This window comes from Falco rusticolus, chromosome 6 (genome assembly GCF_015220075.1).
Source record: "Falco rusticolus isolate bFalRus1 chromosome 6, bFalRus1.pri, whole genome shotgun sequence".
Classification (NCBI taxonomy): domain Eukaryota; kingdom Metazoa; phylum Chordata; class Aves; order Falconiformes; family Falconidae; genus Falco; species Falco rusticolus.
The window spans coordinates 77,548,286-77,563,525 of NC_051192.1; the positions used below are offsets into that span (position 1 = coordinate 77,548,286).

The 15,240-nt window shown below is 35.3% G+C and overlaps 1 protein-coding gene across 6 annotated transcripts in view; it reads left to right on the forward strand.

The window, feature by feature from the left end:
* ADGRB3 (adhesion G protein-coupled receptor B3) overlaps positions 1–15,240 on the forward strand; it is a 466,021-nt gene that overhangs the window by 255,031 nt on the left and 195,750 nt on the right. For all 6 annotated transcript variants that reach the window (XM_037392627.1, XM_037392623.1, XM_037392625.1 and 3 more), the window contains 2 exons: positions 8,386–8,532; positions 9,274–9,349. In XM_037392627.1, the coding sequence (XP_037248524.1) occupies positions 8,386–8,532; positions 9,274–9,349 (223 nt within the window). The remainder of the gene's footprint in view (positions 1–8,385; positions 8,533–9,273; positions 9,350–15,240) is intronic.

Consider the following 15,240-nt stretch of genomic DNA (forward strand, 5'->3'; position numbering starts at 1 on the left):
TAGCTACAGGCTTGAGCATTTTGAGGATCTTGCTTGCTGCTTTGTCTGATATCTCAGTCTTAATGGAGCTGAAGTATAAAGGCACTGAGATGCTCTGATTGGATCATTTCTGGGAAGGCATATGGAGAAATTTGTACATGCCTGGTGAAGTGCTGTAAAAATGAGGGCTACCTGCAAGCATTTCTTCCATATCTACTGTTTTGAAGGATACGGGTTTTGATCAGGCTGTACTTAAGTATTACTAGCCACTTCCATACTATTATTGCTCTGAGATTCTATGCCAGAGTAATTTACAGTTCTCTCAGTTTTAATTTGCTCATAGTTGTATCTGAAAGTTCTTCAAGTTGCCATTTTGTATGATTTAAAAAGCTGTTCAATAATAAAATGTAATAGAGATGTTTCTAGTCTGCTACAAAATATTGTGATTAGAAACATATATGGATTCACATTGTGGCTTTTCTGCATCAAATCTTCTATCTCCATGCATGAGATTTCACTTCTCGTATCACCTTTCAATATCCTGCATAACTTAGTTCACATCTTTCTAGATTTCTGAATTATAGGATTCAGTTGCCATTTCCCTAGAGGCAAAGACAATGGCCATCTTTCCTTTGCTTCAATTTTCTGCTTCTGGGAAGCAATCATTCTACCCTTGCTCATCATCTCCCCAAGCAATGTAATGTTGAGACAATATTTTTAAAAAATCCCTGCTAATGATTTTCATGTCTGTTTGCCTCCTTACTGATCTCTTGTTCTCTGGCAATTCCTGTCTATCTTTTAAGTAGTTCTTAGTGGATATCTAATCATCAGTAAACGTGATAAATATACAAATTATACCTCTTTCTCAGCTTTTCTTCCTTCTCCCTTTCTCTGGTGACAGCTTCATCATCATTCCCACCTTCTGAGCTTGCTACCTTAAAATCAGCTTCAGCTTCACTCTCTTTTTCTCTCATTATGAGCTAGAATCACCAGCACAGACACTTTTGCCAGTCACTTTAGTGATTGAAAAATGGTTTCTGCAGCTTCCCAGCACAGTCGATCTTAAATAGTGTTGCAGGTGGCCTTGCCTCCTCAGTATTACCATGGTTTTCACCATTGTGTATGTAACATTAAAAGTCATGCACTTAAATGCCAACTCTTTCTATCTCCTGCATCAGCCTCCATCTCGCTTTATGCCATGTCTTTCTTTTCCTTGAGAAGTGCTTTATGACAAGGCAAAGGTGGCTAAGGGAACACTTAGTCTTAGTAGCATGAACACACAGTAATACTAAGAGGAGTGGAAAAAAAAAATCTCTCAGAAACTCACAGTACCTTGGATGTGGCTCTGGGTCTCTTTGGCTGTTCATGTCTTCATCTTCAATAGAACTCCCAGAAGATGGAGTTGTCTTCCAGTTAATGAAGTACAACTTCATACCGTGTTTTGCTCAAAGGATTTTTCTGAATAACCACGTATTTCGGAAACCATTCCATTGTATCATGGAAACACATTTTTTTCTGACTGCTCATTAAAAAATTGTTTACATTTTGACTAGATCAATTGGGTTTTCTTAAAACTTGTGATTCAGATTTGCAAATTTACAAGTTATTTTTTTCTTTATATTCATATTGGCCAGCTGCAAATAGCTGTATTCATCTTACAGAATGCAATAATGTAAGTATATAGAAACAATGATTAAAAATTATAAAAATGCTAAGATTATTATATTTTCGCCTAGGGGGACCTGCTGATACGACATTTGGTGCATGGACAAATTCTGTGATGCTACAGCCATTTCTATACACTAACTCTTTCTCAGGGACTAAATTTAAATAGTTTCCATATTTTTTTTTTAGAAAGATTCTATTATCCATAACAACAATTCTTAATGCTCTAATTAACATTTGAGCTTTTAATTTTTTGTTTTCCATTTTTATTCCCATTCCTAGAACAAGGAAAATTTGGAAAAAGAATTGTAATATTATGCTTCACCTATTTTAATTTTATCAAGTTAGATTTTTTATCATAACAAATGTGCAATCAGAAACCTCTCAAGAGAATGCATATGTCTATGTGATTTTTTATGAGTCTTTGAAATTAGTATATTCCTGAGTTGTTCCTAAAATACAGAACTTGGTACTGAACAACAAAAGTACACAAGACCAAGAAGAAACACTTGCCTGCTCCATATAAATTATTATTTTTTTAATTATGTAAGTACCAGAAGATATCTGAGTGTTTATTAAATGCATCCTGATCATTGTCTGAAGCCATGCTCCTTTCTAACTTCCTAAATATTATACGAGTCGTATTATTGATATGGCAGCATATTACTGTCTTCTGTTACAGGCTTTTGGAAGCATATTAAAACATCATACAATTATGTGACTGCTCATGTCTTTACTTATTCTTCACATTGTTTAGAGCACTGCAGCAGCCTGCAAGCTCAAAATACAGATGAGTTCATTATTTCCTCTAAGGTGCTTTTTACTAATAAATGTATTATTTTGCAACAAAAAAGGTAATGGGTACCTCTCTTCCCCATTGCATTTTCTATGGAGTACAGAAGGGAATTATTCAGAGATCACTGTTAAGGTAGCTTGTTGAGTAACCTAAAGCATTATCCTTCACCTTCAAGCAGCGAGCCCATTTAAGGCGCAATTTGCTTGACACCAAAGGAAGGACTCATGCATAACTCATGCCTGATTAGTGAAAGTATCTATGAAACACCTACTGCTTCTGCCTACACCAATACTGTGTCTTGCTGCCCAAAACTTTAATAATCAGAAGGTAGCTGTTACGGGCTGTTGAGTTACAGGGATGCAAGTGCACAGCAGGATTCTAGGGACATCCCTCTCATCTCCCATGGAGCAGTAGGGCATAACAGGGTTCTAATTTAAGAAGACATCATTTCTGTGTTGGTAGTCCTAAGAAGTAGTATATCTGTTCAGTTGTAATTTCTTAGGAGCTTTTTTCTACCTATTTTCTGACAATTGTTCAATGTTGGTTCAGTGTGAAGAGATTTCATGAGTATTACTAGTAGAGGGAAAAGTACCTGGTTGATCTTATGCTCATATAAGAGGATATCACTTCACCACAGTCCTTCTGTTACATATAATCTTGTGAGTGCTAAAGAGGTGGATTTATCCATGTACTGATAGAAGAATTTTAAAGATCATCAGGCCTGTTCAGATGCAGAGTTCCATAGCAAATCTGGAGGTCCACAAATTGGTCTCCTTGAAAAGGGGATATCACCATTTGTGTTTAATACAAATTGTCTTTTAAATGATGGGTTTAAGTGGGTAGAGCAAATCTGTTATGAATATCATCTCTAGCATGTCCATCTGGCCATTTGATGATGAGCCAGGCAAGACTTTGTTCCCTGTGTATCCAACATGAGCTGACAAATAAGCTTATTTATTCTACAGAAGACCAAGAGTTTTACTGTTAGGGTCAACAGAATAATTCTAATATGTATAAATGTGATTCTAGTTGGGTTTTCTTAACACAGATGTTTGCAGAAATACTCAGTATTCTTAATTTTAACACAAAAATCCTTTCATATTCTTTATTCTGAACACTTGTAGCAATGGCAGTTCTATTCATGACTATTTTACCCAGAAATAAATTTAGCACTACTAGAGTTCTGTTTAGTCCATGAGCAAACATCCAGTCATTTTTTCTGTCATGCCTTGCAGTGAATCTGATTTCCTGTTCTAAGGTGATTAATATTATTCAAGGGGCTGACTCTGAAATGTTGCCAATTTTTTTTGAACATGAGAGGCTAATGGTTGCATAATAAAGGGAAGGTGATGATGACTCATGCCACTTATTTGGTTGCTTTATCTTTTATTATTTAGCAATCCAGATCAGTCAAACAGCTACTGGAAGTTGCACTACGCAGCTTATAACTCATTTAGGGTTATAGGGATCATAACAACACATTTCAGCTTTTCTATTCTAGGCCATAATCTACAAGGGCTAGCATACAAGAACTACACAATATTTTTTTTCACTCAGAATTTTCTTGACACATTAATTAACCATTTCTGTGCAGCTCCAAATAAACCACTTAAATATCATTCACATATTACTGTGTGTAATCAGGTCATTTGGATAGTCACAGAAAATTCTCCATTCCTATCAGCTTAGAGTTCATCAGTTCCAAAGATATTTTATTTTACTCAAGTAAGAACAGTTAGCAGTTTCCAATTACGAAATTTTCAGTAGAGTAGTATTGAACAGGTTGTCTGCAACTGCAGCATGGAAATGAAATAAAGGCAAAAGGAGATGCATTTGTAAAGGATATTAAAATGAATCCATTAGGGGTCAAAGCAATCACTAAATTGATTAGACTAGACTACTTAAGTAGATTTTTCTGAATCAATAATTATTATGGAGTCATCAAATATGTATGGGTTCTGATGTGTAGTTGAGCCACTGTCTTGTAATTCATACCAATGTGCATCAAAAAAAAGCTTAAAGAATTCTAAAAAGAAGGGCTTTTTCTCCTGTGTTCCAGCTTAGAACTGGGTAAAGTTTTCTTCCATCTTGAGCATAGAAATTCCACCTGCAAGATTCAGAAGAATAATGGTGCTGTGTTTTTGAAGAAATAAAGATTATATTCTACCTCCTGCATTCTTCAAATGTTGAATACAGTCAAGTACCATGGATGAGATTCCTTTTTCTACTTTTTTCTTCTTCTTTTTTTTTTTTTAATCTTTGGGAATCTCTTTAAAATTGAAAGTATGTATCTCTTTAAAATTGAAAGTATATAGGAGCCTCAAAAAGAGAGGCTGTCCAGAGAATGAAAGAATGCAATGTATTCTGCACCCTAAACATGTTTAACATGTTTCTCTACAATGAAACTTTCCAAATTTTTTTCTGCCAAAAGCCTTTTTTATTATTATTATTGTTAGCAATACCTAGAATATCACTGGAACTGCCATAATACAAATAAACAAAAAAGAAAATTTTCCATCTAGGAAAGTTTCAATTAATTGTGTCTACATAGAACAGGGCACATCCAAACTATGAGTGATCTGAGGAGTGACCATGCAGGTTACTTGTCAGTATTATGTCTTCAGCATAAATATTCCAAGAACATGTAGTCAGATTGGAATAGAAAAATGTACTACAGCAATAGCTCAAATATGGTTTTAACTGAGACCATAAAACTTGCTGTATTTGGTGTCCATGGGAAGCTTTATATTTTAAATTCCTTAATTTAAAATGGCACGTGCAGATTTTCTTCAACTTCTGCTTAGATCAATCTTGGTTTAGTTTTTCTTTATCTTTTTCTTTTCATCTTTCTTTTCCACTTTACAATCTCATTTTTATTAATATTCTCATTGACTGTTTTTCCAGTATTATGCAACTTCTGTGTGTGTATAAATAGCAAGAATACTTCTGCCATAGTGCCTGTAAATATCCTCATTGGCTAGTTTTCTGCATCACAAGTTCAGAATGTGATGTTTTGGTAGGGTAATTAAAAAAAATTAAAAAATGCAACTTTCGTTTTTCCCTTCTGCAGCAATTGCAGAACTGTTGAGTTCCAGTATTTGGAGCATTATTTTCTAATACAAACTTAACATAAGAATACAACAAAGTACAAAGTGAATGAAAGTCATTCTGTTATTATCTGTGTGTAAGAAACTGACATTTGAGCTTCTGACATGTGAATGACCCAGCACCTGAATTATACACATTCTCCTCTAAAAGGCCTGCTGATTTTCGTGCTCACAATAAATAACTATTTCATAACACAGATGTAAACTAAGTTAGGGAGTAACAAAGCCACATTTCACAATGGAAATACAGCTTGTCCTGCTCCAAGCTCATTGAAAGGAGTTGTAGACTAATAATTAATATGTATATTAGATTTTTTACCAAAAAAATACGGTTCACAGTGGCACTAAAGAGGTGGGAACAGTTTTACATGTCCACCTGGCCATGCTTATGGGCTGAACTAGTTGCCTCCAGTCAGATTCCATTAAATTATCTTACACCATCAAACATCAGTGCCATGTTGGACATTATAGGCACATCCTCTTGGAATCATTCAGCAAAGTGACTAAAGAAGGACCTAATAATCTGTGCGAAGCTGTAAGAGGCAGACTTTGCAGGATATAGATCAAGAATTTTGGCAAATTGTTTCAACTATTGGTCTATATGTGCTCTGTACTCACTTTGTCTATGCAGAGATCCAAAATCTTCTGTGAATTTTTTTTTTAAATAAATAAATAAAATATTGCTTGACTGTGAATAGAAGAAAAGTTTGTCTCCACCATGTATGAGAATATATAGAATCATGAAATCATAGAATCATTTAGGTTGGAAAAGACCTTTAAGATCTTTGAGTCCAACCATAAACCTAACACAGCCCAATAAATAAATATGTTTATAATCATTGCATATAAGCCATAAGTCAAATGTTTAGTTTTTATATTTAGGTTTTGTGTTATCCATCACCTAAATATTAACCAATATTTCTGAAACTTTGGTTCTAAGTAGTGCTTAGGTACCACGATGAATGGCCCTATTTAAAATACAGAGATAGACAGAGTCCAGAGATGTACTGTCCTAGACTCTCACCATTTATCCAGTCCTAAAGTGTTTTTTTGTTTTGCAGAGTGAATTCCATTGAATAACATTGATTTCCTATTTCAATAAAGTGAACTGTCGTCCAAAACGTGCATGAAACATTAAAGCTCTTCTAGCTAATTAGATAGATAGGTAGATACAGAGATGAATACTGTGCATTTAAAAAAACAACAACAATATTGTCTTATACAGGTTATATTTAATTTTGAAAACTAAATAACTGTGGGTTTAATTTTATTTATGTGGTAAATAAAATAAAAATCTTTCTACATTTTAAGAACTATGGAAAAATATCCATTTTTAAAATGTTAATGTATTCCTGTATAACCATTGATTGCACGTGTAAACATGCAATCCATTTTATGCCCCAATAATTCTGAAACACCTGAACGCCTCTCCCTCCACATATCACCTGAAAATTCACAAGGCTAAGCATCCCCTTAAGGTCTGGGAATGTGTTTGCCAATTTCAGCCCAGAGGGGATTGTAACTAGCATTGTAAAGCCCTGATGATAGTTTTATAATGAAACCCTGAAATAACCTCAAGTACCACCTCACTAATGTGATTCTATAATACATAACCAGTCTAATTTGAAACTAAAAGTCAGTTATCAAGGAATACATTTGTAGAGTTAACATTGTTAGCCTGTTAATTTTCCTCTTCTCATGGATTTGAATTACAGTTTCCTTTCAAATAAAATCCAGTGATGAGACACCTAATGGTTTTCTGCTTTAATTTTTCTGTTCTGATTGCTTTTACAGCTGTCCCCCATTGTCTTTATATTTAGCCCCCTTGCAGAATCCTTGCAGCAGAATCATTATGCAGATCAAAGTATAGTCCTGATGTCCAAACTCTTCCAACTACATTAGCCTCTTCATAAATTGATTAGGAAGAGCCTTGCACAGGAAATGGCTATCAACATGGCTTACATTAAGAATGGAGCTGGCGCTCCAGGCGTGTTATCATCTCTCTGAGTGTACTTGCAGCCCTGTCAGTTCCTTAAAAGTAGTGTGAGTCTTAGCAGACACTAAGAGTGTTGCCGTGGAGTCATACTTAGATTTCACAGCAAAGATGAAAGTGATTTCCAGATAATAGTTGAGTTAGAAAACAGAGAAAATAAGAATGAGTAAACAAAAGTCCAAACTGCCTATTATTAGATTTGATACCTATTTCTTCTGCCTTTCTATGTCTGTTACAGATATAATACTGATCTTGTTTGGGGGGTTGGGGGGTTTTTAGATGGAAAAAAAAATAATAATTCAGAATTGAAATTATTCTTTCAAGGAAAAGAAATCAAGTGCTATACCATATTACTCTCATATGTGTGGAAACAATGAAGTCTTCTAATATCTGAATCTCCTTAATGGGTCTGTCTTGAAATTGTGCCTGTATAGGGGATAAAAGCTCTGTTATTGCTTCATTAGCCTGTATCTAGCAGTTATGTTTCCCAAAGCAACTTGCAGTATCCTCTTCCTTTCATTGTCACATTTGATCATTTTAGTATTTGCTGTGAAGACATGACAATGTCCTTAGTGTAAATTTCAGGGTATAAACCAGTACATTCAATAATCCTCGTTAAGAAACTTAATCAGAATCTAGCTGACAAATTATATGCCACACAATTAATCCATAGTACAAGTGCATAATAAACAGAAGATTACACTTTCTCTGCCAGCTAATGTCCTATAAATTCCTGCTTTTCTTGAAATGTATTATTAAAATTTTGTTATTGCTATACTGTTATTATTGTATGATGCTTTAAAGTATGAAACAATTTTTTTTTATTTTGTGATTTCTTTTACTAGTGGCTAGCATTCAGAAGCTTCCTGCTGCATCTGTTTTAACTGACATCAATTTCCCTATGAAAGGAAGAAAAGGAATGGTTGATTGGGCACGAAACTCAGAAGACAGGGTTGTCATTCCAAAAAATATCTTCACCCCTATGTCAACAGGTAAAAAAGCATATCAGCATGTTAATTTTGTATTAGCTTTAAGAAGGGAACTCAGTCTTTGTCTCATAGGACCACTGTATGATATAAAGTGGTTATTTTATCCATCTTCAAAAGAAATCCAGTACCCACAGCTTATCCCAGAGGGAAATGATGGGGCTTAGCATCTTGAACAAAAATGCTACAGAAATCGTAGACATTTTTTTCTGTGCCAAAGAGCTTAGTTATTGTGTACAGGATTGCACCTGTGGTGTTATGAAGTAACCTGAAGTGCAGTTCTGCTGAATCCCCTGAAAGTGTTCCACTCCAGCAGACTGGGCCATTCGAACAGGTCACCTAGCTTTTACCAGGTGATGCTCAGCAGGCACATTACCCTGGATTCAGGTACAATTCACAAACACCATTGCAGTGTAGATATCTGACATTAGAGAATTTACTTGCTAGGCATTAAGGTCTAAAGACAGTCTTTGAGAATGCTTAATTATAAAGGTAAATGAAATAGCATGGATGTCAGCACACAATGATGGATTTTTTGAAAATATGATTTTCACTGGTTTAAATCTTTTGATATATTCCTGACAGTGCTACATCTTTATGACAGCCTTCCAGGATATAATTCAAAATTATGATGGTTTATTTAGAATAAAATTTCTACTAGAAAGATAAATGGTATTCACAGGTTTTTATGCTGATCAAAGCTTGTGAAGGAGAGTTTAAAAATCTTTTTCTTCTTGCTCTTTTCAGAACTAGATGAATCAACTGTATTTGTACTTGGAGCAGTGCTATACAAAAATTTAGAACTCATTTTGCCCACTTTGAGGTAAGAAATTTCATAAATAAAGTATGAATTAAGCTATTTTGGGATCATAACTACACTACATGTCAGGATAAAAGCAGAAAACCAAGACTATTTGCATATTAGTATTGTTTTTTTTCCCCCTGTTATTTAAAATATGTATGTGTATATGTGTCTCCTTCATGCATAGTCATTTATGTGATGGAAATAGCCTTTTTATCAAATTGGTTTAATAAATATTTCACATAATCTATATGAATTACAGAAATATTTGATTAGACGTATGCACACTGAGGTACATTAGTGCTCAGGCCATTTATGCTTGTGCTTCAAACTACTTTGTCCAGTTAGTAAAAGTGATCTAATAATGGCATCATAACCTGATGTACTAAGGTTGTCTACTCTACTTCTACAGAAGTCTCTAGTAATGGTTTTTCAAGTACGTTTTCAGTGCAAGTTGTGTTCATAAGGGACAGCAGAGCTATAGAGGGGATCCATTGTAGGTACAAGACATGCATGTGCTTGAACAGCTGTGGCATGTCAGTTATGAGGGCCATACACCTACATAAAGACATGGGAGGGTCTCTTGTTTCACTTTTTTCTTTCTGTACTTGATAACAGACAATTTTCAAATAAACATTTCACCCCCTCTTCTCAAATTACTGGTTAAGATCATTTCATGGTTCATTAATACTATCTTATTTCACATGATCCTGGGCACCATTTGTTTTCTAATGTCCTTTTACAGTACAAGAAATGGTTGCAGATTGTGTCACAACAGCTGCTAATGAATTCACAATAATTAGAAAGGATAGTAATTAGGAAGCCCCCATATCACAGTTCCCTGCTCTATTTAACCAAAACTTCAGGATTTGAAACAAAGGATGAAAAACCAGCAGAATTTTGCCAAAATCCACTTGAAAACAAAAAAGACTCCATCCTAAGGAAAAAAAACAACAAAACCAACCAAAACTTACTAGTAAAGTTGCAATGTGCTGTGCAGTGAGTAGCTGCAATGCTGGGGACACAAATCTCTCTGAGGTAAAGCACAATTTGAACAGTGATGTCCTGGCAGGACACCTGGAGGCCTGGGAAGTGCTGGTGAGAGCTGTCTATGCTTAAGGCATTGTATAAATGACATCTCAACCACTTCTGAAACGTCAGTAAACACTTTCCATTTGTGTGCCAGTTCCTGAAATAAGCCAGGAAGTAAGACATGTTTGTGAGAGACATCTTTTCTCCTATATTCAAAGAAACAGATCCAAATAGCTGCTGTACTCAGTATTTTTGGCAGATTTAGAGACAATCTGCCAATCCTAGGAAAGTATTGAGGTGGCCATGTACCTTTCAGACCTTTATATTGTAAATCACAGTCTATGATCATGCCTTTCCAGCTCTCACAGATCAACATTTTCAATTTATAGAAAATAAGCATGAACCTTAAATGCTGTATATTTGCTTATATGAAAAGCCTTTCAGGGCTTTTATTTAATCCATTAAAAAAGTAAGATTAATAGACCTCTCTAGATTTCTCCTAGAATCAGTAACATCCTAAGTAGCAGGAATAGGGGCAGAAAAGGGGCATAAAATTACAGCAATTTAAGTACTGTGGACTACGAGAAAGCGCATCTTGGTTCTGAAATTTTTTGCTTTTATCTATTCTTCTTTCAGCTGGTTACTGATTTACACAGCAAATTTGACCATTTCTCTGTACAATTCAGTTCGCAGATAGGTTTTGTGAGCTTCTAAAGTGAAATGGTCTAATAGTCTATGTATACCTATTCATAAAGGAAGCCTTTAGAAATTCAAATACGAAGATATCCCACTTTGCCTCTCTGAATAGGTTCAGTATGATTTGACTCCAATTCTCAGCTGCCCAAGAAGGGGAAATGAGCACTATTAGTTTCTCTTAAGTTTTTGAATAGGGAATAGAAGTCAATATTAATCTGTGATATAAAAATATAACACATATTCCCAGATATGTCTAGCCTCTTCTTTGTTCAGAGAATAGCACCTCAGCCCTCCCTGAAGTTCTTTAATATTTATAATGAAGTTATACTGAAACTTTTATAGTTTACGTCTCTGATGTCATCAGAAAGTGTTCATGCTGAATTTCTTTGCCCATGTTAGATATATTCAAAATTTGATCTCATGCCCTTAGAATACTACCTCAGTGGCACAATTTCAGACTGATTTAATAGATTCATAAAATCATTGAACTGTTGAGTTGGAAGGGACTGTCCAAGATCACCTAGTTCCAACCCCCTGCCATGGGCAGGGACATCTTCCACTATATCAGGTTGCTCAAAGCCTGGTCCAACCTGGCCTTGAACATTTACAACGATGGGACCTCTCGGCAACCTGTTCTAGTGTCTCACCACCCTCGTAAAAAGTTTCTTCCTTATGTTTACTCTAACTCTACCCTCTTTCAGTTTAAAACCATTGTACCTTGTCCTGTGACTACAGGCCTTCATAAAATGCCTTTTTCTGTCTTATAAGCCCCCTTTAAGCATTGAAAGCCAGCAGTAAGGTGTTCCTTTCTCCAGGCAACAATGCCATGTCTCTCAGTCTTTCTTCATAGGAAAGATGGTCCAGCCTCTGATCATGTTCACGACCTCCTCTGCACAGGTCCCTGCCTTTCTTGTACTGGGGACCCCACAGCTGGATGCAGTACTCCAAGTGGGATCTTGTAAGAGCATAGTAGAGAGGGAGAATCGCCTCCCTCAACCTGCTGACCACACTTCTTTTGATGCAGCCCAGGAAACAGTTGGCCTTCTGGGCTGCAAGTGCACATTGCTGGCTCGTGTCCAATTTTTCATCCACCAGTATCCTTAAGTCCTTCTCCACAGGGCTACTCTCAACCCCTTCATCCCCCAGTCTATATTGATATTGGGGATTGTTTCAACCCAGCTGCCTGACTTTGCACTTGGGCTTGTTGAACTTAATGACACTCACATAGGCCCACTCCTCAAGCCTGTCAAAGTCCCTCTGGATGGCATCCTTTCCCTACAGTGTATCAGCTGCATCACCAAGCTTGGTGTCACCTGCAGATCTACTGAGGGTGCACTCAATCCCACTGTCTTCTGTCATTAATGAAGATACTAAATAGTATTGAATGCATTTTTATGCATTCAAACCATTTTAATGTTCATTCAGATGGAATTCTGAATTGCAAAAAAGCTGCAACTGTGCTTAGTGCTGAATTTGTTGAGCTATTAGACTCCTTACAAAAATTAGAACAGCAATGCAGGTTTTAAAGGAATTGTTCTTATGGGGTAGTTTATCATTTTACATTCATTCAGGTATGTGAATGAAGTCGAGGTTTCTATACATCCCACTCCATTTGGAAAAGGTTTATTTTTGTATGCTTATATTTTGCAATGAAAAACTATCATCTTACTATCATCTGTACTAATCTTATTTACATGTAATAGGCATTATTGTGATAACCATATTAGTGCTGAACATACACCACAATAGCATTGTGTATGGAAAAAAAACCCTGTAACATATGGAAGGAGGTAACATCATCTAGTTTTTTTATATGACACCCAGAAGTATGGTGCCTATGTACAATGTATGAATTAAAAAAACATTCTGGAAAAGAATCTTATGCAATACTGTTCTAAATAAAATTACAGTTGCCGAAATATGTTAACAGTGGGAATAAAGGTAAACAAAACAATAAAGTAAGGTAAAACGGGCTTTTGTTTGAGTTCAAAGTCCACATCATTTACACCCTGACAACTTGATAAAGAGGTGATTTCTACTGGCTACAGTTAAATATCTAGAAAGCTTTACCACTTTGCATGTGATTTCAGTCCCTGGATGCACAGGAGTTAGGGTGGGAGCAAAGTAAATATTTGATTGTAGTTTCCAGAAGAGCAAAGGTGACACACATTCCAAGACATTTCTTAATATCAGCACTAAAAGGTGTGCAAGCTTCTGCATCATCACAAGGAACTTCTTTGTTTAAAATAAATAGACAAATAAATAAAAAATATCTCCATATATCTTTAGGGAAAACCTTTCAAAACACCTAACCACAGAATACCCATCTGGTACATCATAGGTGTAGGATTTCATTATTTAGGGCAGCCTATACAATATATTTCACAAACTCCAAAATTAGCTGCATTTTACCATATGGCCTTGATTTTTTTTGTTTTTACTGGCATAGAGTCTATTAAAAGTAGGTCTCGTAAACACAGTGTGAGATGAGAACTTGGCAATTAAATTAATATAGAACTTTTTGGACTATGTGTTTAATCCTAGTAGTACATGTATATTATTCAAAGAATTTTTTTCTAGGGCTGCTTAAAGAAGAGGTTAGGGAAAAGAAGAGAAAAGCATTTTGTTCTTCCTTATAAAAATAGAATATTTTTTTTTCCATGCACAAGTAAATAAAATTCATCTGATTCTATTTCTTAAGATACTTTGCTGCACTGCACTATTTCTGTAATGTCAAATGGATTTTTTTAAAATCATATATTGAAATATTGAATACTTTGAGCACTATAGACTGAGTATTATTTCCATAGCTCTTGCATCCCTGAGCATGTTTATGTTATTGTTAGGTTCACAGAAAATTGATTCTCAGTATTATACTCATCTAGAAGATATTATGTATAATTCCTCTCCTGGGCTCTCTGAAGGAATACATTGCATATTGTGAGATAGTTTTTAACATTAACAAATAAGAACAAATAAAGAATCAATGATTTTGCTGTAGCAAGACTTTTTTCCTGTCACTTAAACAACCACTGTACTTTTCCTGCTATAATTTCGTGCACTGAAATGTTCTCTTTCCCCATTTGAAACATCATTCCTAATCCCCTCCTTCGAGTGCTATACAGCAAAAAAGGCCCTTAAACTTCCTTAGGTCAGCTTTGTTAGACTGAGGACAGAGTACCTCAGACAGGCTTTTACTGCACAGCATTACTACTATGGCATTCATAATTTTTTTGTAAGGTATACAACATTTACACATTGAACTATAACTTCTTTCATGCTGTCTTGAGATAGCAACATGCCTTATTCATAAGTTCATTTTTCTTGACCAACACAGAGACACTCTAAAAAGAAAATAAAATATGAATTTCATATCACACAGAATCAATATGTATACCCTTATGTAAAAGAATAGCCTCAAAATGTATATACAGATAGAAAAAGAACTTAGTAAAATAACTATATTTTATTAATATTGTTCTTAATTCACATCATAAAAAACACAGACAAAATGGACAGTCACTCTGGAAGCTCTTCTTGAGCCTTTCCTCAATCAAACTTCATTATCTTGAATCTTCAAGGATTTATTCAACCAGAGTTCCCAAGGAATTTAATATCATATATTTTTTGAGTAATTGATTTCAAAATTTGACCCTGATGTGCATTTTTTCTGCACAGTCATCAGAGCACCATCCTGTACAAGTTCATTTTAGAATTTTTTTTTATGAGGGAGAAGGAGGTAATGGTGAAGTCACTCCCCACCTGTCATAAAAAAGCAGTTAGATGATGCAGTTGCTGAGGAAGCGTGAGATAGGTCATTCCTATTCTATGTCATTCCCAATACATGAGCGACTGAAACTCACATATTCCACCTCCCGGGACATTTTGTAGAAGCTGATTACTTCAAATCCTGAATAAGCACTAAGCTGTTGTCTAAAAAATTATCTACAAGAAAGATATCAATGGCACTGTGATTTTGAGAGAAAGTCTTGTGACTACAATGCTTTAAGCTTTAATTTGATGGCATCGTAACGTGTTATGTGAGTTGAGAATATACTTGCCAGATTGTATTCTTCCAGGGACTATCTAAACAGTTAAATATGAGATATGCAAGTAGGCTTTCAGCCCAGACAGGACAGCAATAAGTGATGCAGATTTAATTTCACAGCGATATAGCCAGTTAC